Source organism: Macaca mulatta, chromosome 7, assembly GCF_049350105.2.
Source record: "Macaca mulatta isolate MMU2019108-1 chromosome 7, T2T-MMU8v2.0, whole genome shotgun sequence".
In the NCBI taxonomy this organism is placed as follows: Eukaryota; Metazoa; Chordata; class Mammalia; order Primates; family Cercopithecidae; genus Macaca; species Macaca mulatta.
In genome coordinates this window covers 148,348,700-148,374,850 of record NC_133412.1, presented here as the reverse complement: position 1 = coordinate 148,374,850, position 26,151 = coordinate 148,348,700, and the positions used below count along the sequence as shown (strand labels likewise).

The following is a 26,151-nucleotide window of genomic DNA, read 5'->3' as shown; positions in this document are numbered from 1 at the left end:
TTTTGTTTGTTTGTTTCTGTGTCCTTACATAGAAACAAGCATATATTTTCCAATTTTTTTTTTAAGAAAAGATACAGGCCGGGCGCGGTGGCTCAAGCCTGTAATCCCAGCACTTTGGGAGGCCGAGACGGGTGGATCACGAGGTCAGGAAATCGAGACCATCCTGGCTAACACGGTGAAACCCCATCTCTACTAAAAAATACAAAAAACTAGCCGGGCGAGGTGGCGGGCGCCTGTAGTCCCAGCTACTCAGGAGGCTGAGGCAGGAGAATGGCGTAAACCCGGGAGGTGGAGCTTGCAGTGAGCTGAGATCCGGCCACTGCACCCCAGCCTGGGTGACAGAGCAAGACTCCGTCTCAAAAAAAAAAAAAAAAAAGAAAAGATACACATGTTGTTGGTGACACTGAAACTGTACCTACACTTTAGATACATTATGGATTAGACAAATTTATGTGAAAACAGCTAAAGAATAATGGGAGAAATTTGCTGTTGGGCTTTCTAAGGTATCAGTCTTAAATTCATTGCACCATTATTTATTGTACCTAAGTGCTAGGCACTGTTTTAGGTTCAGAAGATAAAACAGTGAAAAAAACAGACAAAAATCCCTGCCCTCACAAAACAGACATTCTAGTTAGGGAGACAGACTAATAAACACAATTCATAAGCAAAATGTATGCTTTCTTTGATAGTAATGAGTGCTGAGGGGAAAACTATAAAGGAGGGAAGAAAGACAGGAGGTGTTGAAGGATGGGGATAAGTGAGACTACAGGACAAGAAAGGCCTGGAAGCCGGGCACAGTGGCTCACACCTGTAATCCCAGCACTTTGTGGGCTGAGACGGGCAGATCTCAAGGTCAGGAGTTCAAGACTAGCCTGACCAACATGGTGAAACCCTGTCTCTTCTAAAAATACAAAAATTAGCTGGGCATGGTGGTATGCACCTGTAATCCCAGCTACTCAGGAGGCTGAGGCAGGAGAACCACTTCAACCCAGGAGGCATAGGTTGTGGTAAGCCAAGATCACACCACCACACTCTAGCCTGGGCAACAGAGCCAGACTCCATCTCAAAAAACAAAAGAAAGGACTTGAGAGCTGTGACACAGAAAAGTAACTGCTCTGCGTCTGAGTTTCTTCATCTGTAAAATAAGGAATCATAGCATCTTCCCAAGGACAGCTCAGGCCCCCAGACAGCTTTTGTCACTTTTAAGCTCATGGGGTTTGGAGTACTGACAAAGATTCTCTCCTTGACCAAACTCTACCCAGGCTGTTCTGATCTGCCTTCTCAACTAGGCTCTGACTTTTGGACTTCCATGACTCTGCATTGTCCAGTTTTAGGAAGAATCCTGCTAAGTTAGTTTAGCCAGAATGTCCCCTTACTCCCAATATTTCCTTTTAGTAATTTTCCATTAACTGACCCTGATTCTTGGCTGTAAATCCCTACTTTTCCTTGCATTTGGAATTGAGCCCGATCTCTCCCTCCTGCTACAAAATTCTATTGTCGTAGGCGCCTGTATTACCTGTCTTGGCAGTACCCCTGGAATAAAGGTTTGCTCTGCAATTTTTTTTTTTTTTTTTTTTTTGAGAAGGAGTCTCGCTCTGTCATCCGGGCTGGAGGGCAGTGGTGTGATCTTGGCTCACTGCAACCTCTGCCTCCTGGGCTCAAACAATTCTCCTGTCTCAGCCTCCCAAGTAGCTGGGATTACAGGCATCCACCACCACGCCAGGCTAATTTTTTGTATTTTTAGTAGAGACAAGATTTCATCATGTTGGCTGGTTTTGAACTCCTGCCCTCAAGTGATCTGCCCGCCTTGGCCTCCCAAAGTGCTAGGATTACAGGTGTGAGCCACCATGTCTGGCCTGCTTTACAGTTCTTTAACAAATGTCATGAAGTATTTTTTTCTTTAACAGTATGATTCTTTGGCCTCTCAGAACCTCAGTTTCCTCATCTGTAAAATGAACAAATTGTCCAGACTATTTCACAGGGTTTTTGAAAATGTCAAAGGAGATCATTATGATATGTGAAAATATTTTAAATTGCATTATCTATTATGTAAATGTAAGATGGAAATTTAAAGAAAACACATACACAGTTTTTTCATGGGTTGCAGATCTCTTGCTATTGGTCAGCAGAGCCTCAGGAATGCAAGTAGACAATGAATTAGATAACTGCTTAAACTGATTGCCTGCATTGGCAGGGAAAAGGCCAATGCAAATTATCAGGATGCACTGTGTGGACTAGCAATCTTATCTTAGATCAGTGATACAACAATCAAATGAAATGTTCCTAAGTGGACACCTCATAAAATAATTATTGTATGGCATTTGTCAAAATTGTAAATGCTTTACAGCTTCTTTGTTTGTTCTTGTTTTGTTTGTGGGATTTCGTTTCTAGGAAAATAACTAAATGGACTAAGTTTAAAAAGAAAAAAACACCAATCGTGTACATTACTAAGGGCAGACAGTCCATCTTCTGGATATTTCTGAAGATGCTCAATAAACGTTAATCAAAGTAGGTAATGATTCCCAACATGGGCTACTGTGTCTTCCACGTTTATTTTCTACGCTTGATCTTAGCCAAAAGGCCAAGAAGCAATTCCATTTTCTTTCTTTCCTTCTTTTTTGAGACAAGTCTCGCTCCGTCGCCCAGGCTGGAGTGCAGTGGCGCCATCTCGGCTCACTGTAACCTCCGCCTCCCAGGTTCGAGCAATTCTCTGCCTTAGCCTCCCAAGTGGCTGGGATTACAGGCGCCCGCCACCACGCCCGGCTAATTTTTTTGTATTTTTAGTAGAGATGGGGTTTCACCATCTTGGCCAGGCTGGTCTTGAACTCCTGACCTTGTGATCCAAAGTCACAAGGCCTCCCAAAGTGCTGGGATTACAGGCATGAGCCACTGTGCCCGGCCGTTTATTTTCATATATTCTTCAGCTCTGAATATTTGATAGCATCTCAGTAATAGTTTGTTAAATCAATAAACGTGTGGACATACATGCATAGTATAGTGTCTGGCACACAGTAGGTACTCCATTGAATGAATGTATGAATTATTACCATGTCAATTTGCTTGTCTATTTGCAATTGATCCCTAAAGTGTTTGTGAACTTACAACACACACATATTCACTTTCCCTGACAACACTTATCTGCTAAACCCTTAACTATGTTCATCTGAGACTGGACCAAAACATGTTGTTTTATTCAATTTAAATACCAAATTCAAATTTGTTTTGAATATAGCTTAGAAGACATTCAATGTTTGCTAAAATAATAATAATAACAATAATAATAATAATAATAACACCATGTACATTCAGTTAGCCAGACAGTTAACTCCAGCCCAAATACCCTGCTCTGGGACATGAATTGGATGTCTGCCCGGCACACATTCATCAGGTAACCTCTACAACTTCTCTAAGGTACTGGTCCACACTCGCTAATAGCCAAGTTTAAATCTTTCCTCGAAATTTTCCTCTCTAGTGTCTCAATGCCCCAGGTGTCATCCAGGTGTCAAAGGCGCCGAGAGTGCCTTGCAACCCGCCTCAGCCTCGGAGACTCGGCCTTACTCCCCGCCCGCGCGCCCAGCCGGCCGGTGGGCGGGCCCAGCAAAGGGTCTTGTGGCTGTTTCCTATTGGGGCTTGGTTGCTATGGTGTCACTCGCCTTTAAACTCTTGGGTACATCTTTCGGAAGTTAAAGGAGAATTACTTCCAGGGTTGCCCATACTTGCCATGGCCGACTTAGTAGTCACTAAGTTCAACGAAAATAAAACTTTTGCAACAGTATTCTATTAAAGCTTCTTTAACCACTTAAGTTTGTGGTTTTGACATGGTACCTATCCCTTCTTCCCTTTTCAAAAGATTCGCTACAGATTCTTTCTCTATTTGCCAGACTCCAAAATGGCGCGGACGGCATCAGTAGGTCAGAGGTGAGTCACGTGGGTCCTCCCGGTTCCGGCGCGGTAGAGGCCTTGGGTGGTGAACGAGTCTCCAGCACCATGTCTGGTTTGTCTGGCCCACCAGCCCGGCGTGGCCGTTGTCCGTTGGCGTTGCTGCTTTTGTTCCTGCTCTGCCCCAGCTTGGTCCTCGCCATCTCCTTCCATCTTCCCATTAACTCTCGCAAGTGCCTCCGTGAGGAGATCCACAAGGACCTGCTAGTGACTGGCGCGTACGAGATCTCCGACCAGTCTGGGGGCGCTGGCGGCCTGCGCAGCCACCTCAAGGTGCGGCACTGGGCGACATGGGGCCGGGAGGGAAGACTGCAGGCTTAGGCGAGGGGAGGCCCGGGTTCGGGGGAGTCGGGCGGGCGGAGGCCCGTGAGTTGTTCTCGCCTCTGGGGAGCGCAAAGGACGTGCGGTGGAGCCCGCCCCCTCACCCCGCTGGTTGCCTTTCGCGGGGCGGGGCTGGGCACCAACGCCTGGGAACCCCAAGAAGGGCTGCGAGGCTTTGGCGGATGTGGTGACACCTGAGCTGGAGCGGTTGTTGTCAACGTCCTATACCAGTTTTGGTCTCAGATACCTTGAACCGTAACTTGGTTCTCCAAATAAGTGTTGGGATGTTGAATATTTATGGGAATTGGCATCATAAGATACCGCGATACCTGCAGGAAAGTAATGGAGACAAAGCTGTGATTAATAGAATGTTATTGAGCATCTGCTGTGTCAGTTACTGTGCTGCTTTGCATATATTACCATTTGGTTCATGCACTATCCTATGAAGTAGATAGGTACTGTTAGCCCCATTTTACAAATGAGGAAACTGAGACTCAGAGGTAGAATAAACTAGTGTCACAGATGGAATAGATTCTTTTTTAAAAAATTATTATTATACTTTAAGTTCTAGGGTACATGTGCACAACGTGCAGGTTTGTTACATATGTGTACATGTGCCATGTTGGTGTGCTGCACCCATTAATTCGTCATTTACATTAGGTATTTCTCCTAATGTTATCCCTCCCCCATCCCCCCACCCCACGACAGGCCCCGGTGTGTGATGTTCCCCGTCCTGTGTCCAAGTGTTCTCATTGTTCACTTCCCACCTATGAGTGAGAACATGCGGTGTTTGGTTTTCTGTCCTTGCGTTGGAATAGATTCTTACTTAGTTTGGTAGTTAAGTATGTTGAGGGAAAAGCGCTGCAACCTTATTCCTTCCTTGTTTTAAATTCGTAATTTCTGTAATTGATTAAAGTCTATTATTGGTTACAAAATGGTCTCAGTCTCTAGTCCTTTTTCTTTGGTATACCAGAATCTGGACTTGGCTACTTTTATGTAAATACCAACTGTGCTCTTGGATGGTGACAACTACTACCATAATACTAGTTTGGTCCCATTCTGTAGCTAAGAGTAGCCTGGCCTGGTCTTTGAGACATTAATATAATTTGATATCTGTCAGTATTTGGTTGTATTTTAGGTAATTTTATTCATTCACAATAAGTAAAGTGTCTTTTTTTATTTCTTTGTAACACAATGAGGCTTGCTTTTCTTATGCTAAATAGTAAGAAACATTTTTACCTTTTTTTTTTTTTTGAGACGGAGTCTCCCTCCGTCGTCCAGGCTGGAGTGCAGTGGCACGATCTCAGCTCACTGCAGCCTCTACCTCCTGGGTTCAAGCGATTCTCCTGCCTCAGCCTTCCAAGTAGCTGGGACTATAGGCACCCGCCACCACACCCAGCTAATTTTTGTGTTTTTAGTAGAGATGACGTTTCACCATGTTGGCCAGGATGGTCTCGATCTCTTGACCACGATGGTGATCCGCCCGCCTCGGCCTCCCAAAGTGCTGGGATTACAGCCGTGAGCCACTGCGCCCGGCGGCCTCGTTTTTACTTTTTAATAGAGTTTCAGATATAATAAGACCGTTACTTATGTTAAAGTAGTGGAACCCAGTAGTGTGGTAATACATGTAGTTTATTTCTACTTTATTTGGGAGAGATAAACTATTTTCAGGGCAATTAATCTGTGACCCATCCTTTTATTATTCTCTTTGGGTACCAAACATCTCTCTACCCAGGAAAATAGTGATGGCATGATTTTAGAAGCTTAGACATAGTGTTTCCCGGGTGGGAGATCATGCTTCCAACTCTTCAGAGGATGTTCATGGACTCAGGGAATTTCAGCAATGAAAGAGACCTTGCTCTCATCTCCACTGTTGCTGTCTGATTTGTTCTTATATTTTAAAGCCCTTCAGTGGCTCACTATTGCTTATTGATAGTTTAAATTTCTCAGCATGCTTTGTTGTGCTCTTCATGATCTGTTTCTGAGCTATATGTGTGGTCACTTCCCACTTTGCATTCTACATGGAGCCACCCTGAACAGTACCCTGAACTCACCTATTTTCTGAACTGTTTTTGTTTATGCCTTGACCTACTTATTAGACTGTTAGTATCCTCAGGGTAGGAACTATTTTCAGATTCATCTTTTCAAGAATGCCAGGCATATTACCTTGCTTCTAGTAAGTACTCTAAATAACAGGAAATGTAGTTTAGCATGGCCTTATGGGAATTACATTGAATCTAGGGCTGGTGAAGGGACCTCAACAGCAGGACTTTAGGCCGGGCTTGGTGGCTCATGCCTGTAACCCTAACACTTTGGGAGGCCGAGGCAGGTGGATCACCTGAGTTCAGGAGTTCAAGACCAGCCTGGCCAACATGGTAAAACCCGGTCTCTACTAAAAATACAAAAATTAGCTGGGCATGGTGGCGTGTGCCTGTAATCCCAGCTACCTGGGAGGCTGAGGCAGGATAATCACTAGAACCTGGGAGGCGGTGGCTGCAATGAGCTGAGACTGTGCCACTGCACTCCAGCCTGGACAACAGAACAAGACTCCATCTCAAAACAAAACCCAGCAGGACTTTGTGCATACACCCTAGCATTTTACCATCACTCAGTTGCTCTCCTGTGTCTGCTCTGTTCTTTTGCTACTAACCAGCTTAATGGAACTACAAGGGTCCTACAGCCAAATGCCAAATAGGTAATATAATTGAATAAATTGGACCAGGTATTTAAAAGAAACAACAGTGATGATAAATGGGAGAATAATTGGACGTAGTGGAAACTGTTATTAATTAGGGGTGACCAATACTCAGTTCTTGATGAGACTTGCCATGCAAACATGTGGGCCCTTTTGCCACATGTGATTCTTCGGCCCACACGTGATTCGCTTCGCTTCTCTTCTGTTCTCTTTTCTTCTTCTCCTCTCTTCTCCTCCTCCCTTCTCCTCCCTTCTCCTCCCTTCTCCTCCCCCTCCTCTCCTCCCCTCCCCTCCCCTCCCTTCACCTCCCTTCACCTCCCTTCTCATTCCGCCTCCCAGACTGGAGTGCAGTGGCACCATCACAGGCTTACTGCAGCCTCGACCCTCCCCAGGGCCCAGGTGATCCTCCTACCTCAGCCTCCTGAGTAACTGGGATTACAGGCACATGCCACCGTGCCCAGCTAGTTTTCATAATTTTTTTGCAGAAATGGAGTTTCACCATGTTACCCAGGCTGGTCTCGAACTCCTGGATTCAAGTAATCCACCCACCGCAGCCTCCCAAAGTGCTAGGATTACAGGCATGAGCCATTGCACCCAGCCCACATCTGATTTTTCATATGAAATAGGAACACCAGATTTTGATGCGAAAGCTCCTGACTTAAATTTCACCAACCAGGTTTCAGCGCTGTAGAGCGTGGGTGCTCCCGGCTCACCTGAGGGCCATGGATCTTTGTTTTTTTTTTTTTTTTGAGACGGAGTCTGGCTCTGTTGCCCAGGCTGGAGTGCAGTGGCCGGATCTCAGCTCACTGTAAGCTCCGCCTCCCGGGTTTACGCCCTTCTCCTGCCTCAGCCTCCCGAGTAGCTGGGACTACAGGCGCCTGCCACCTCGCCCGGCTAGTTTTTTTGTATTTTTTTAGTAGAGACGGGGTTTCACCGTGTTAGCCAGGATGGTCTCGATCTCCTGACCTGGCCATGGATCTTTGTTCTCACTACTGCTTTGCCACTCCATTTCCCTCAGTAAAATGGTTTGGCCCCCTGAAAATAAAAAAAAGTTCACCAGCCAGTTCTGATTGGTTTCGGCATTGATTTGTTTTCAGGGTTATAGAGAATAGTATAGTGAGTTCACCTTTCTACCCTTTACTTAGATTCAGCAGTTATCAGGATCTTTCCACACATGTCATCTTAACTGCTTCCACCATATCATTTCATGCTAAATTGTATTAAAGTAAATCCCAGATGTCATGTATTTCCGTCCTGCCTATGTCAGCATGCATCTCTTTAAAAATATAAACCACAGTGTTATGTGGCTAATCACACCTCACAAAATGAACAATGATGGCCAGGCGTAGTGGCTCATGCCTGTGATCCCAGCACTTTGGGGGGCCGAGGCGGGCGAATCACAAGGTCAGGAGTTCGAGACCAGCCTGAGCAACACGGTGAAACCCCATCTCTACTGAAAATAAAAAATTAGCTGGGCGTGATGGCACACATCCGTAATCCCAGCTGCTCGAGGCTGAGGCAGGAGAATTGCTTGAACCTGGGAGGTGGAGGTTGCAGTGAGCTAAGATTGTGCCACTGCATTCCTACCTGGGCTACAGAGTGAGACTGTGTCTCAAAAAAAAAAAAAAAAGAACAATGATTCCTTAATATCCTTAATACCCAGTCCATATAGTATGATCCCACTTGTCTCAAAAATATCTTTTTTTTTTTTTTTTTGAGACAGAGTCTCGCTCTGTAGCCCAGGCTGGAGTGCAGTGGCCGGATCTCAGCTCACTGCAAGCTCCGCCTCCCGGGTTTACGCCATTCTCCTGCCTCAGCCTCCCGAGTAGCTGGGACTACAGGCGCCCACCACCTCGCCCGGCTAGTTTTTTGTATTTTTAGTAGAGACGGGGTTTCACCATATTAGCCAGGATGGTCTCGATCTCCTGACCTCGTGATCCGCCCGTCTCGGCCTCCCAAAGTGCTGGGATTACAGGCTTGAGCCACCGCGCCCGGCCAATTCTCTTCCAAGTGTCTAATCTAGAGCAATCTCCTCTTCCTCTCATCTCCTTTCTTACGCTTGCAATTGAATTGTTGGAGTCAATTGCTCTTAAAAGAATGTACAGCATTTTGGAGTTGTCTGTTTGCTTCCTGGAGGTGTCTTTTAACCAGTCCTTCCCTGTACTTTTTGTAAAAGGAATCAGCTGTAAAGATGTAACCAGAGGTACAGCAAACCACCATGGCACATGTATACCTATGTAACAAACCTGCACGTTCTGCACATGTACCCCCCACCCAGAACTTAGTGTTAAAAAAAAAAAAAAAAGATGTAACCCGATTCAGGTTTATCTTTTTGTCAAGAGTGTCACTGCAGGAACACACAGTACTTTTTGTGCCCCTGATTGCAGCTGCTAAGATTGATAAGTGGATTAAGGTGTGTCTTAGTGTCCTGTTGCTGTAACAAATTACCGCAGATTTGTGGCCTAAAACATCAGGGATTTGTCTTAATCGTTCTGAAGGTCAGAAGTCCTAAAATCAAGGTTTTGGCAGAAGACTTTCATAGTGGGATGGGGATCAGTTTTCTTGCCTTTCTAGCTTCTAGAGGCCACTTGTATTCTTTGATTCATATCTCCTTGCTCCATCTTTAAAGCCAGGCTGGTCGCGGTGGCTCTTGCCTATAATCCCAACATTTTGGGAGGCCAAGGCAGGCGAGTCACTGAAGGGTAGGAGTTTGAGACCAGCCTGGCCAACGTGGTGAAACCCTGTCTTCACCAAACATACAAAAATTAGCTGGTCATGGTGGTGCACACCTGTAATCCCGGCTACTCAGGAGACCGAGGCAGGAGAATCGTTTGAACCTGGGAGGCAGAGATTGTAGTGAGCCGAGATCGTGCCACAGCACTCCAGCCTGGGTGACAGAGCCATACTGTGTCTCAAAAAAAAAAAAAAATTAAAGCCAGTAGCATAGTGTCTTTAACTTTCTCCCTCTCCTTCCCTTTTCCATCCTCTGCTTTGTTCCTCACCACCCCTTCTCCCTCTCTTCCTCCCTCCCTCCCCGGCTATAATCATCTCATCTCATTCTCTTATCCACCTGCCTCCCTTGTTCTCTTATAAGGACCCTTGTGATAATCTTCTCCACCTCAAGACCCTTAATCTGATTTAATCACATCTGCACAATCCCTTTTGCCATGTAAGATAACACATTCATGGGTTCTAGGGATTAGGATGTGGACATCTTTGTGTGGGGGAGGCATTTTTCTCTCTGGTAATAGCCTGAAGCCTTCATTGTAAAGTTTCCCATTAACCTTTCACTTGGGAATCTGCTGATGACTACTGTGTGAATTTATTATTTCATTAAGGTTGTGAAATGATGATTTTCTAATTCTGTTACTCCTTCCATATTTATTAGCTGAAATTATTCTTAAGGAATTAATATCATCTGATTACCCTAAAATTTATCATTCATGTTGGTAGGAGAAATGCAGAATTTATTCTAATTGATAATTGTCAGAGTAAGAGATTGTTGCCCTTGTCATTTTCATTGTTGTCCAAGAGTTTTTGGGTTTTTTTAAAAGTATTTTACTGAACTCTTTTTAATTGTTTGTTTCAACTTTTAGAGTCATTGTGTTTTAGGCAGTTGTTTCCATTCTTTATGCCCAATTTGTCCCTTTGGTTCCTTCATGTTGGCTCCTGTATTTTTTCGATATAATCCTGTTAGGTTTTGAGAGCATCCTTGTTTTCTGGCACGACAAAGTATTCTAGACTTATTTTGTATATGTCTATCCCCTGACCTCAGAACAACTGTTTCTCTGAGGAATTCTGGTTCCTTTTTGTGGGGATTGGTATTTGGAGACCACAAACTAGGTGTCATTTTTGAAAATGTAATATACCATGCAAGCCACAGAACACATTTGTGAGCAGATTCAGCCCATAGCAGCTTTCAGTCTTTTTCTTTTTTTTTTTTTTTTTGAGGCGGAGTCTCGCTCTGTCGCCCAGGCTGGAGTGCAGTGACGCGATCTCGGCTCACTGCAAGCTCCGCCTCCCGGGTTCCCGCCATTCTCCTGCCTCAGCCTCCCGAGTAGCTGGGACTACAGGCGCCGCCACCACGCCTGGCTAATTTTTTTGTATTTTTAGTGGAGACGGGGTTTCATTGTGTTAGCCAGGATGGTCTCGATCTCCTGACCTCGTGATCCGCCCGTCTCGGCCTCCCAAAGTGCTGGGATTACAGGCTTGAGCCACCGCGCCCGGCCTCAGTCTTTTTCATAGTGTCCGTTCACTTAGTTCCACTTTTTCTTTTTTTTTTTTTTGAGACAGAGTCTCGCTCTGTCACCCAGGCTGGAGTGCAGTGGCGCGATCACTGCAAGCTCTGCCTCCCGGGTTCACATCATTCTCCTGCCTGAGCCTCCCGAGTAGCTGGGACTACAGGCACCTGCCACCACGCCTGGCTAACTTTTTGTATTTTTAGTAGAGACGGGTTTTCACCATGTTAGCCAGGATGGTCTCAATCTCCTGACCTCATGATCCTCCCACCTCAGCCTCCCAAAGTGCTGGGATTACAGGCATGAGCCACTGCATCTGGCCGCCACTTTTTCTTATATTTTGATGACTGCTTCAGGGATTCTGTCTATGCATCATTTTAGCTCCTGAAGTGCAACTCCTGAGTGCCAGAGCTCCTTTTCATATGCTAGGCCACATTCTAGGTCTCAGGTCAGCCAATGGATTGTTTTGTCTTTGGTCACTTTTCCACCCTTGGTTTAGGCAGCCGTGGTTTAATTTGAGATAGGATAAGAACTGGAGACTGGTGCAGAACCTGGCCAGCTGAGCTTAGCATTTGGTGGTTGTGCTGAATGAGGCAGTCTTTTTTTTTTGAGATGGAGTTGCACTCTTTTTGCCCAGGCCGGAGTGCAATGGTATGATCTTGGCTCATTGCAACCTCTGCCTCCCAGGTTCAAGCAATTCTCCTGCCTCAGCCTCCCAAGTAGCTGGCATTACAGGTGCGTACCACTGCTCCTGGCTAATTTTAGTATTTTTAGTAGAGACGGGGTTTGACAATGTTGGCCAGACTGGTGTCAAACTCCTGACCTCAGGTGATCCGCCTGTCTCCCAAAGTGCTGTGATTACAGGCATGAGCCACTGTGCCCGGCTTGAGGCAGTCTTTCTTATAAGGCTCTCTGAATGTAGTGCCTTGGTAATCTGTCTGATTCACCTTCTTTCTATCTAGGAAAATCTTAGTATCTAGTGAATGCACCTATGTTATCATGTACCACTCTGTGTTGCAGTTGTGTATTTGCCCATGTCCTGGGATAAACTATAAGCTGCTTGAACAGAGACTAGGTTTCATTCATCATTGCAATGCTTGTCTAATATAAGGCCTGGCACATAGTAGGACTTCATCCTAAGGAATTAGTGAACACATGAACAAGCACTGTCCTTGCCTCATCTCTGATCTTTCCCTCTTCCATTCTCTTTATTTCCTTCCTCCCACTCTGACTCTAGCTATACTGAACACCTTACAGTTCTTTGAATATAATGTTCTCGTAACCTGGATCAGTGTTTGACTTTCTGTGTCCCCTATGTGTGCCTCATTGGCTTATAACTTTTTTTCCCCTCACCAAAAGCTGTAGGAAAAGATACTGTAGTATATATACCATTACCTCCTGTTTTACATGGCACTTTTCACATAGTGTAGTGTTTACTTTGTGAGCTGTTTAATGTCTTACTCATCTTTGTGTCTTTAGTTTAACATACACATTGTTGTACAACTGAGTTAAACATATTAGTCTTCTTGAGAAGCCTTGTGGTATAGTAGAGACTAGATCTGAAGTAAGATAGATTTGGTTCAGATCCCGGCAGCTCCACCACTTAAAGGGTATGTGGGTCTTGCAAGGATTACTTAGCCCTTCTTCTCTGGTCCTGTTTCTGTAATACAGGAATCGTAGAGCTCATAAACTTGTTAGAAGGACTGATTGAGATGGGTGAGGTTTTTATTGTGCAGGGCCCATTATGGCGCTCCATAGATGTTAGTACTCTTTTCTTTCTTCTGTATCGAATGAAAATTGAATTACTCCTCAGAGCCCCTCGTGCTATATGTCATTGAAATAACTAGATATGGAGTATTTTAATGAGAGGAATTATGAGTAGTTTGTTTGTGATTCTTTCATTCATTCAACAAATATTTATTTAATATTTAGTATGTGTCAGACCTGGCTGAGAATATGGGGATAAACAGGGGGCAAGGTGCTCGAGCTCTCGTGGGGAACAAAGACAAAAGACAAGTTAAAAGAATAGAATTTCAGGTAGTGATGAGCACTATAATGAAAGTTCAGGCACTAGGGAGCAGGGGGTGACTGATGGGTTAAAGGGTGTTTGAGTGGTCAGGGGAGGCCTTTATGAACAGAGAGAGAGAAATGGATTGAAATGATGGGTGGTCCTCTCCTGCAAAGATTTCTACTTAAGGCCTATGTTGAGATGTATTTTGTGTTAAGATTTCCAAACTGAGTTTATTCCATACTTTCCTACTCATTTCACAAAGTGAGGCTAAATCAAGCTAACTAGTGTCAGGTATAAAGACTTTGCTGCACATAATTGAAGCAGGAAGTATCAACTCATCATTTACAGTGAATGTAGAAGTTTCCCCCATTACTTCAGGTCCATAATAAAAGCCTGTTGTAGGGACTCAAAAATTTGGGTAATATTTTTATTATTATTTTGCTCTGGCTGGAGTGCAATGGCATGATCATAGCTCGCTGCAATCTCAAACTCCTGGCCTCAAGTGATCCTCCCACCTCTACCTCCCAAAGCACTGAGATTATAGGCGTGAACCCCTGCACCTGGCTGAAAATTTGGATCTTATACCCAGTTATGATTTCAGTCCTTCCCAACTAGCTTGTAGATAAGAAAGCCAAACAGATCCCTTAAAGAGTTCAGCCTTGAGTCATAGGCCTACCACAACTCAAGCCTAAAAATTATGAAGAAGTAACTCGGCAGTTGGGAAACTATTGGCTTATAACTTCTTTTTTCCCTCACCAAAAACTATGAAAAGATGCTACAGGCCAGGCATGAGGAGAGGGAGGAGAGGGAGGAGGGAGTAGAGAAGGGCGGTGGTGGGGTGGGGGGTGCGGAGGAGAAAGAGAGAGAGGCAGAGGGGAGAAGAGGCAGGGGAGGGAGGAAGGAAGGAAAAGATGGTATATATGCTATAGTTTTCAGATTATTTTGTTTGGAATTACTGTATTTCAGCTTTTTTATTACTGGTATTTGTACTGAGGTCTGTACTGTGCTGACAAGGAGAAACAGTAGGATGCTTCAGCTGGGTGCGGTGGCTCACACCTGTAATCCCAGCACTTTGGGAAGCCGAGGTGGGTGGATCACGAGGTCGGGAGAACGAGACCATCCTGGCCAACAGGGTAAAACTCTGTCTCTACTAAAAATACAAAAATTAGCCAGGCGTGGTGGTGTGCGCCTGTAGTCCCAGCTACTCAGGAGGCTGAGGCAGGAGAGTTGCTTGTACCCGAGAGGCGAAGGTTGCAGTGAGCCGAGATCATGCCACTGCACTTCCAGCCTAGGCGACAGAGTGAGACTCCGTCTCAAAAAAAAAAAAGGAATAGGATGCATGTTGCTCTGTCATCAAAATGAACCATCCTTTTTATCAATAACGATCCATGAACCCTTACTTACGCCAGACTTTTTCTGTAGGGAAAAATATGGCCCTTTTAGCGTGAATTTAATGTGACTATTGTCCACTGGGTTAGAAACAGGTCAATAAATAGATGGTTCAGTACAGAAGGCTAATTGGTACATTAACATTTAATAATATAAATCGAATTTCTTTTTGTACTACATACAAAGTTCCTAGCTTTTAATTATAACTTGACCTTGTGCTTCCTTCTCCATAAAAGTTAAAGGATACATTACTTCATTTAAATCTCTCTTATTCAGTAAACAGTTGTCTATAGCCTTCTCTGTTTTGAACTGATCTAGAGAAGGGGGCTGCTTCCAGTTTGGAATTCCTACACCATATCTTTATGCTGACTTCTGAAGACTGAGTCTGGTTTCTAGGAAAGTGGAACAAATATGTAAAGGTAACCTAGTAGGGATGCAGTGACTTCTATGCTGTTTCTTGTGTGAATTGCTGACTGGTAGTTTGATCCTAAGCCATTGCCCCCATACGCATATACAGTCTGGCAGCCTGGACAGTAGAGCCCTCTGTGAAATCAGCCAGCTGGCCACAGACCCGAACTTGGGCTCCCAAACAAGTCTCCGACTTGAGGGAGGTTGATGTCATCTGCTTTATCCTGTGCTCCCAACCTCATTGTTCAACATAAAATGTGGGAAATCAAGGGACTAGTTGTTAAGAAAGAACAAGGCTTTGTTTGTGCCCGTAATAAAAGGGTCACGCTGGAGGTTTTTACCGTAAATAACTTTGGAACAGTATGAAAAAAAACATTTGATCTGGCTTCACCCCCGCAGTAGTATTGTTAGGGCAGCAACTGGTCTTTCGTTCTCATTCCCCTCCTTTCCTCCCTCTCTTTCTCCCCTTTTCTCCTCCCCCCCACTCCTCCCCCAAGTCAAGCATGACGTATTGCCTGTGTTAACTTAATGTAGCAAATGCTGATAGAAGCAGGAAGAGAGCATCTATCCATTATCATGCCAGTGCCTGGAAATTTGCTATTTCTGGTTTTCAGCACTTCTAGAAAAAGCCTCCCAGTCTCGATCATATTTTAGCTTAAGCAATACTTATGTACTATGTTATACTATCAGTGAACTGTACTAGAAATTTGAAAGAATTTAGTGTTGCCAAGTGCTGCTTGGGGGGTAAGTTTGACTTTGTTCTGGGTAAAATCTAGATGTGATCCTTTTATTTCAGGAATATACTTGATAGACTTTGTACATGCTTTTGTTTAAAAGATCAGCTTAAATTCATTTTATGCCCATTAAATATAGCACCTAAGCCATCAGAGTTTATGTTTTTCATTTTTGAGATACAGTGGTCCCTTTTGAAAGTGTTTCTGAAGCTGGATGCAGTGGCTCACGCCTGTAATCCCAACACTTTGGGAGGCTGAGGCGGGAGGATCATGAGGTCAGGAGTTCAAGACCAGCCTGGCCAACATGGTGAAACCCCGTATCTACTAAAAATATAAAAATTAGCCATGCGTGGTGGCGTCCGCCTGTATTGCCAGCTACTCGGGAGGCTGAGGCAGGAGAATCGCTTGAACTTGGGAGGCAGAGGTTGTGGTGAGCCAAGATCACGCCGCTGCACTCCAGCCTGGGTAACAGAGCGAGACTGTCTGAAAAAAAAAAAAAAGAAAAGAAAAAGAAAGTGTTTCTGGTACTATTTTTCTATCTAAAACCATAGCATCTTTAATGAGCTGGTGTTCTTTCTGCTTTTTTATATCTTAGGGGAATAGACCCTTTGGCTCAGTATTCACTTGTGAATTTTTATGAAGTGAAGAGTAGAGATAATTATATATGTAGCCTCAATCCTCTTTTCCCCCGCATATCTAATGTTGGATTCTTCATGTAGTTTATTCCTTATTAAGTTAAAAACCACATACAGGAAAAGCTGGCATCATCTTGGATTCCTTACTGTCTCTTTTTATCAGCTAAAAGGATCAAACATCTGCTTTGTTAAGCATTTTGTATCCTTTCATTTTCTAAATCTTGCTGCTGCTTCCTTGAGAGTGTACCTGACTACCCCTTTCTCTCTGTTTCCATGCAATAGCCATTTGGGCCCTAATCATGCCTGGATTTAGTGAACATAGCATAATTTATCTAGTTTGCCATCCATTAGTACTGTTAGGTTAGAAAATATGGTTAATGGGCCAGGCACGGTGGCTCACGCCTGTAATCCCAGCACTTTGGGAGGCTGAGGCGGGCAGATCACGAGGTCAGGAGATGGAAACCATCCTGGCTAACGATGTGAAACCCTGTCTCTACTAAAAATACAAAAAATTAGCTGGGTGTGGTGGCGGGTGCCTGTAGTCCAGCTATTCGGGAGGCTGAGGCAGGAGAATGGCGTGAACCCAGGAGGCGGAGTTTGCAGTGATCCGAGATCGTCCAGTTCACTCCAGCCTGAGCGACAGAGCGAGACTCCATCTCAAAAAACAAACAAACAAACAAACAAACAAAAAAACAGAAAATATGGTTAATGGGCCAGACGTGGTGGCTTACGTCTGTAATCCTAGCACTTTGGGAGTCCGAGGCAGGCGGATCACAAGGTCAGGAGTTCAAGACCAGCCTGGCCAACATGGTAAAACCCTGTCTCTACTAAAAATAAAAAATAAAAAATTAGCCGGGCCTGGTGGCGTGCACCTGTAGTCCCAGCTACTCGGGGAGGCTGAGGCAGGAGAATCGCTTGAACCCAGGAGACGGAGGTTGCAGTGAGCTGAGATCGTGCCACTGCACTCCAACCTGAGCAACAGTGCAAGTCTCCATCTAAAAAAAAAAAAAATTGCCTGGGCATGGTGGCATGCATCTGTAGTCCCAGCTACTGTGGAGGCTGAGGCACAAGAATTGCTCGAACCCGGGAGGCAGAGGTTGCAGGGAGCCGAGATAGTGCCACTTTACTCCAGTCTTTACGACAGAACGACTCTGTCTCAAAAGAAAAAGGGAAGAAAATATGGTTAATGATCTAAATATTTATGGAGTTCTGAGTTATCACCAACAAACAGTTACAACAATAATATAACACCTCTCGAATGCCTGCTATGTGAGAAACACTGTTCCAGGCAGTTTACTTGTATAACATTTAATCCTCACAGTAGCTGGGCATGGTGGTATGTCCTTGTAATCCCGGCTACTCAGGAGGCTGACACCAGAGGATCTCTTGAGCCCAGGAGTACACGACCAGCTGGGCAACACAGTGAGACCCTACTAAAAAAAAAAATTCTCACAATAACCGTATGATGTATGTACAACTGTTGTCCTTATTTTACAAATGAGGTAGAGGAGTTAAGGAACATGCCCAAGTGTTTACAGCTGGTAAATGGCATGCCTGTGATTTGAGCACAGACCAGAAAGTCTGACTCTAGAACCTTCCATCTTAAAAGTACTATGTTGTACGGTCTCTGAGAGAGAGAAAAGGCTAGATATTCCTGTTTCCGTTCTTTTTTTTTTTTTTGAGACGGAGTCTCACTCTGTCACCCAGGCTGGAGTGCAGTGGTGCGATCTCGGCTCACTGCAACCTCTGCCTCCTGGGTTCAAGTGACTCTGCTGTCCCAGCTGCCTGAGTAGCTGGGACTACAGGCGCGTGCCACCATGCTTGGCTAGTTTTTGTATATTTAGTAGAGACGGGGTTTCACTGTGTTAGCTAGGATGGTCTCGAACTCCTGACCTCAAGTGATCTGCCCGCCTCGGCCTCCCAAAGTACTGGGATTACAGGCGTGAATTACTGCGCCTTGCCTTTGAGTTTTTTGTTTGTGTGTTTGTTTTGAGACTGGGTCTTGCTCTGTCACCCAGGCTGAAGTGCAGTGACATGATCACAACTCACTGCAGCCTTGACTTCCTGGGATCAGGCAGTTCTCCTGCCTCAGCCTTCTGAGTAGCTGGGACCACACCCAACGAATTTTTTTTTTTTTTTAATTATTTGTAGAGGCAGGGTCTTCCTGTGTTGCCCAGGCTGGTCTTAAATTCCTAGACTCAAGTGATCCTCTCCCTTTGGCCTCCTAAAGTGCTGGGATTACAAGGTGTGAGCCAGTGGGCCTGGCTATTGAGCATTTGTCAGATGTTTTTCTCACGATAAGCTGAGGTTATGGGTTTTGGGGAGGAAGACCATAGAGATAAAGTGTCATTTTTTTTTTCTTGTCAAAACCATGATTCACTTGTAAAGTGTCATTTTCATCACATGGTATCAGCATGATTTGTCACCGTTGATACTGCCGTTGATCATTTGGATGAATTAGTGTTTGTCAGGTTTCTTCACTATACAATTATTCTTTTCTTTCCTTTTTTCCCCCTTAATGATGTTTTGGTCAGTCCACTACAGAGTTACTCTTTTTTCCCCCTTTCTATACTGTGTTCTTTAGAAGGAAGTCACTTTATGTAGCCCACACTTAAGGAGTGGGGAGTTATGCTTCACACTCCTTACGGATGCCTACATAATTTATTTGAGAATCTTCACGGAAGATTTGTCTCTCTTCCTTATTTATTTATTTAATCAATCATTTATATGTAAGTGTAGATTCATGGATGTTTACTGTGTACTTTGGATTATAAATCAGTACTGTATTTTATTGCCCTAATTGTTTCAGCTTTAGCTATTGGGAGCTCTTTAGGCTCCTGTTTCCCTTTGACATACCCTCATTCTTGTATTTTTTGGATTTTGATTTTTGTTTGTTTGTTTTGAGATGGGGGCTCGCTCTGTCACCCATGCTGGAGTGCAGTGGCACAATCTTCTCCCACTGCAACCTCTGCCTCCCGGGTTCAAGTGATTCTCATGCCTCAGCTTCCCGAGTAGCTGCAATTACAGGTGCATGCCACCATACCTGGCTAATTTTTGTATTTTTAATAGAGATGGGGTACCTCCATGTTGGCCAGGCTGGTCTTGAACTCCCGACCTTAAATGATCTGCCCCCCTCGACCTCTGGTTTTTGTTTTTGAGCACTTTCTTACTTTCTGGCACTATAAGATGCTCCAGGCTCATTTTGTACATTTCCTTCCTCAGTCTTAGGATCATTTATCCAAGGAGCCCTGGTTGCTTTTATTGGAGAAGGGAATTAAGTCTGGGTGGATAGTTTTATTTTTAAGGCATCTTTTTCTGGTACTGTTTTTTTTTTTTTTTTAAACTCAGTCGTGCTAGCAAGTGGCCAAAAGTAGTCCCATCCTTCCTGCAACTCTAGAGTAAGGCTGGAATTCTGTGAGCAGCCAGAGTGGGCTAGGATGGGGAGAAATGTAGTGCTTAGGGGCAGGGCAGAGAACCAGGTCTCACCTCTGCATTAGATCAGGTCATTCATTGTTAGGGAGGTTCACTAAAAGAACTCATTTGAACTGTGCTTGTATCTTTAGCGAGATCATGGTTGAAAATGAAGAGTCTGTTAGTTACAGTCCTTCTACAAGGACCTTCCTGATAAATGGTTGTTCGTGGTTACTTCCAGGAAGATTGTCCCTGAGATAAATTTGTGAGCTTTCATCAGAAAACAAATGATGTCTCTTTAATCTTTTAATTTTGGCTTCCAGAAAGCTTGGAACCAAATTTATTATACAGTTATCATTTGCTCGATTCAGGTTCTTGATAAGACTTATTTCTTCCCTCAGGTGAACTCTATTTCATTTTATTCCTACTTGCCTTATTGACCTAAGCTACTTACAGATCCTTTGAAAGTTTTATTTTGAATGTTTGGTAAAGGAATGAGAGCAATTTCAGTAGCAGGACCTGCTCAAAAATCTGTTTCCAGCCACTGCCTAGCATGGTCCAAGAAAATCCAATTTTAAATGAGTTTATCTTCCCAGTTACCTGTTTTCTCATTTCTCACAGGCTCAGTGTGAGTATTCACATATTCTTGACATCACCTACTCTGCATATAAAATTAACACTTTTTTTTCCTGTTTTTTTTTTTTTTTTTTTTTTTTTTTGAGACGGAGTCTTGCTGTGTCACCCAGGCTGGAGTGCAGTGGCCGGATCTCAGCTCACTGCAACCTCCGCCTCCCAGGTTCAAGCGATTCTCCTGCCTCAGCCTTCTGAGCAGCTGGGATTACACTCACCTGCCACCATGCCTGGCTAATTTTTTATTTTTAGCAGAGACAGGGTTTTGCCGTGTTGGTCAAGCTGGTCTCAAACTCCTGACCTCAAATGACCCACCTGCCTTGGCCTCCCCAAGTGCTGGGATTACAGGTGTGAGCCACCATGCCCATCCCCCCTACTTTTTAAGTTGTGAACTTTGGTTTACTTTTCTTCAGAAGGTGACATCTAGAAACAGATATTTATTCCCATTCCTTGATGTCATATGGGCAAATTTTATAGCTTGGTATTACCTTTGTTTAATTAAAGAACTTTATGATTATTATTATAAGTATTTATTGTTAAAAGGGAAGAAAATAATCCTTTTAAGGTCTTGCTGTTATAGTAGGTAAAAGTAGCAGTTATTGGCCGGGCGCGGTGGCTCAAGCCTGTAATCCCAGCACTTTGGGAGGCCGAGGCGGGTGGATCACGAGGTCAGGAGATCGAGACTATCCTGGCTAACATGGTGAAACCCCGTCTCTACTAAAAATACAAAAAACTAGCCGGGCGTGGTGGCGGGCGCCTGTAGTCTCAGCTACTTGGGAGGCTGAGGCGGGAGAATGGCGTGAACCCGGGAGGCGGAGCTTGCAGTGAGCCGAGATCACGCCACTGCACTCCAGCCTGGGAGACACAGCGAGACTCCGTCTCAAAAAAAAAAAAAAAGAAAAAAAGGAAAAAAAAAAAAAGTAGCAGTTATTGATTCACCAAGGTGGTTCTCTAGGACAGTTTACGAAGAAAAAAAAAACCTCTCAATTCTTGAGAAACCAGATGGCCTTTTAAGGTGATCTATAATTAGAACATTTTAATTAAAGGAAATTAAGCTATCATTTTAGCCTATTAGACGTTGCTGGCTCTGGTTAGTCATTGAGCTTGGCCCAGTTTCCTATTCCCTAATTTTAGCTACCTGGTTTATGTAATGATGTTGGGGTTGGAAGATACGATTTTTGTTTTGTTTTGTTTTTCTTTAAGACTAATGTCTTGGCTCCTAAATAACTACAAAGTTATATGAACTAGATAGGAAACGCACTGATTTTCAGAAAAATCCTGAGATGTTTTAGAATGCCCAAACAGTCCATATGAGTGAGCCCCACCTGAAAGTTCAGTTGTCAGGTTGCCTGCCTGGATTTCCAAATATCCGGATAAATTCCCTTGTGTAGTTGTGTCATCTGAAGGTTATAGGGAGTGTAGACATGTGGAGGCCCTGGGGGAACTTCCAGCATCATCACACACTATTTCTGGGAGGTAAATTTCGTGTTGATAAAAGGTACAGGCTGCAGTGGTGCGCCCTTTGCCTTCAGCCTCTTGAAATGAATTTCAGTTTTTGCTTTAAAATGAGTCTTTAATGTTCTTCGGATGTCATAGAAGAGACAATGCAAATGGTTCTTCTGTGATTGCAGTTCCTCAGTACAGTGTGGTAGAGGACAATTTAAATAGTATTTACCCCTTTGGAGTACCAGTTGGAGATGTGATTTTCCTGGAGTCTTTCAGAAAAACATAGCAGATTTCTTAATTCATTTTGTAAGATACTTTTAGCAATGCCTTAAGAGTTTTATGACCTGCATTTAAGCTCCTTTATAATGTAGAGAGACTCCTCTCCTTAAAAGAAAAAAAAGTTTTTGAAGGACACTGTTCATATCTTGGAGGAACCAATCTATTCTTCCAGGAAATAAAGTGGTTGGGCAAATGTGTGCCAAATCCTGCAAGCACTGTTAAATTCAGTTGTTTGTCCTAGGCCAGTGACTTAGTCTGTTTCCTTGCCTTAGCATGGAGATGATGAAATCTGTGATGACTCTTTTCAGTACTTTCACCTTGATGCTTATTCCAGGCTGTCCTCTACCAGTTTTACTTACATTTAGACATTTTCAGCAACCTGTAATTCTTAATTAACTTCTTCCTTCAGAATTAAGCCAATGCAATGAGCAAATCTGGAAAGTCATGTTACCCAAGTTCTATTTGTCTGCAACTTTATTCATAGGAAAAAAGTCCAAATCCAAATTAGGGTTTCTAGATTGGCTTGGAATGTGAAAAATCTGTTATTCCTGCTGTCTACCTTTTTGAACTTCTTCTTTGCTCTTAAATTTTGTCTTTATGCTTTATGAAGTGAGAATCTTGGGGAAGTGAGTATCTTTGTGGGTCAACTGATTCTGAAGAAAGTAAGAGAGGCATCATACTGATGACTACACATTACTTTGTGATGGTTAGTTCTCAGATCTTTTTGACTTACATGTGTGTATCCAAGGTTCTATTTTTTTTTTTTTTTTTTTTTTTTTGAGACGGAGTCTCGCTCTGTCGCCCAGGCTGGAGTGCAGTGGCGCGATCTCGGCTCACTGCAAGCTCCGCCTCCCGGGTTCATGCCATTCTCCTGCCTCAGCCTCCCGAGTAGCTGGGACTACAGGCGCCCACAACCGCGCCCGGCTAATTTTTTGTATTTTTAGTAGAGACGGGGTTTCACCGTGGTCTCGATCTCCTGACCTTGTGATCCGCCCGCCTCGGCCTCCCAAAGTGCTGGGATTACAGGCGTGAGCCACCGCGCCCGGCCCAAGGTTCTAAAGTACTTTATTTATTTATTTATTTATTTATTTATTTATTTATTTTGAGATGGAATTTCACTCTTGTTGCCCAGGCTGGAGTGCAATGGCGCGATCGCGGCTCACCACAACCTCTGTCTCCTGGGTTCAAGCGATTCTCCTGCCTCAGCCTCCCAAGTAGCTGGGACTACAGGCGTGCACCACCATGCCCAGCTAATTTTTGTATTTTTAGTAGAGGCAGGGTAGGATGGTCTTGATCTCTTGACCTCATGGTCCACCCGCCTTGGCCTCCCAAAGTGCAGGGATTATAGGTGTGAGCCACTGTGCCCGGCCTGAGGTAGTTTTTCAAATATTGGGATTGCTTGTAAATATTTTAAAATTAGGAGATTTCAAATAAAAGTTAAAATATCTACCTTCTCTTGAAAAACCGGATGATCTGAAAACCTGGAGTGCCATGGCAGTCACTGGCTTTTCCTATGACACAGGCCATCTTTTCTAGTTTGCTATGTATGGCTTGTGCTGGTCCAGTATCAGTATGTTTCTCACTTGATCTCTGTGGGCATTTACTTTTTGGTTTTGTCCTGTAGACTCTACCTCCTTAAAATCCCTCAAACTCTTCAGTTCATGGGTTACTAAAATTTTTTTAATTAAATAAAATTGTTTAATTAAATACAATTTAATAAACTTTTAAAAATTAAATAAAATTTAAAATTATTTTAATTAAATAAAATCTGTCCCCTCTCTATACTGAAGGCCCTTCTCCTTTCTTGGCTGGAGTACTGGAATAGTGTCCCAGCCCACCTTCTTATCTCTAGGGTTGTCTCTCTCTTGTCTGTCTCCATAGTACTGGTAGCTTCACCTTTCTGAACTGTACATTGACTCACATCATTCCGTTTCAAATTCCTTATTGCCTTTCCACTTTGTACTAAATGAAGCTTAAACTCCTTAGCATGCTACTCTAGTTCTACATGATCGGGCCAGTACCTCTCCAGGCACTTAACCTCTCCGGGCCTCAGTTTCCTCCCATGAAACATGGGGGCAATAATTCTTGCCAGCAGAGTTATAGTGAGGATTAAATTTAAAATGCTTATAAAGCAGCAACACAGTATATGACACTTAGTAAGTCTTCAGTAAATACTAGCTATTAGTAATATGATAATACCATATTTTTGTTTATGTTTTTCTGAACCCAGGCCTTCATATTTGCTGTCTCTTCTACCCTGAATGTCTTTACCCCTCTTTCCCTTGATTGAAATTCATCCTTTAGGACTCAGCTCATGTGTTACCCACTCCCAGATACACTCCCTGACCCTCCATAATCCCATGGCACTTGTGCATACTTCTGGTAGCATGCCTTGCACATTGCTGTGAAACACTCTCTTAGCTTTATTGAGGTATAATTGACAAATAAAAATTGTTTATATTCAAGATATATAATGTGATGTTTTGGTATACATATACATTGTGAAGTGAATGCCACAATCAAGCTAATTAACATATTTTATCACCCCATACAAATGTCTAACAAATACATTAAAAGTTCCCCAGTATCGCTAACCATCAGGCAAGTGCAAATCGAAACCACTATGAAGGCATCTCATTTCTTATCACCCTCCTCGCCTCATTTAGACTCATAAGCCCCTTGAAGACAGGAACTATCTTACTCATACTTGTATCCCAGTGACCAGCACAGGTCTAGGTATCTTAAATGTTTGACAAATTAGGCCAGGCATGGTGGCTCACACCTGTAATCCCAGCAGTTTGGGAGGCCAAGGCAGGTGGATCACTTGAGGTCAGGAGTTCGAGACCAGCCTGGCCAATATGGTGAAACCCCATCTCTACTGAAAACATAAAAATCAGCCGGGCGTGGGGACACATGCCTGTAGTCCCAGCAACTTGGGAGGCTGAGGTAGGAGAATCACTTGAATCTGGAAGGCAGAGGTTGCAGTGAGGGTAGATTGCGCCACTGCACTCTAGCCTGAGTGACACAGAGAGACTGTCTCAAAAAAAAAAAAAAAAGGCCAGGTGCGGTGGCTTACGCCTGTAATCCCAGCACTTTTGGAGGTCAAGGCGGGTGAATCACAAGGTCAGGAGATAAGGACCATTCTGGCTAACACAGTGAAACCCCGTCTCTACTAAAAATACAAAAAATTAGCCACGCGTGGTGGCATAGGCCTGTAATCTGAGGCAGGAGAATCGCTTGAACCCAGGAGGCGGAGGTTGCAGTGAGCCGAGATCGCACCACTGCACTCCAGCCTGGGTAACAGAGCGAGACTGTCTCAAAAATAAATAAATAATAAAAATAAATTTAAAAGTTTGCCAAATTAGTAAATGGTGCTAGATGGCAGAAGACAGTTGACTAATACTAACTACTGTTTATTAGGGAATTTAGATGTGCCATAAAACTTTTTTTAGTTGATCTATCATTTCAAATTTATCTAGTAGTGATAACTTTTCTTTATTATCAATTTTTTCCAAAATAAAATAGCTTTATTATTATTTTTTAACATAAGTGATCCAGTAATACATGTCTTTTTTTTTTTTTTTTTTTTTGAGACAGAGTCTCACTGTGTTGCCCAGGCTGAAGTGCAGTGGCACGGTCTCGGCTCACCACAACTTCCGCCTCCCGGGTTCAAGTGATTATCCTGCTTCAGCCTCCAAAGTAGCTGGGATTACAGGCGCCCAATACCACGCCTGGCTAATTTTTGTGTGTGTGTTTTTAGTAGAGACAGGGTTTCACCATGTTGACCAGGCTGGTCTCAAACTCCTGACCTCAGGTGATCCGCCTGCCTCGGCCTCCCAAAGTGCTAGGATTACAGGCGTAAGCCACTGCACCTGGCTGAGCCACCATGCCCGGCTACATGTCTTTTTAAAAAATGGAAAAAAAGGCCAGGCACGGTGGCTCATGCCTGTAACCCCAGCACTTTGGGAGGCTGAGATGGTTGGATCATGAGATCAGGAGATCGAGACCATCCTGA

General features: G+C 43.8%; 1 protein-coding gene across 1 annotated transcript in view; it reads left to right on the top strand.

The window, feature by feature from the left end:
- The first annotated feature begins 3,953 nt into the window (after positions 1–3,953).
- Positions 3,954–26,151, top strand: part of TMED10 (transmembrane p24 trafficking protein 10) — a 44,881-nt gene continuing 22,683 nt past the window's right edge. Inside the window, exon 1 of the mRNA XM_015144148.3 lies at positions 3,954–4,212. Within this exon, the coding sequence (XP_014999634.1) occupies positions 3,988–4,212 (225 nt within the window). The 5' untranslated portion in view covers positions 3,954–3,987. The remainder of the gene's footprint in view (positions 4,213–26,151) is intronic.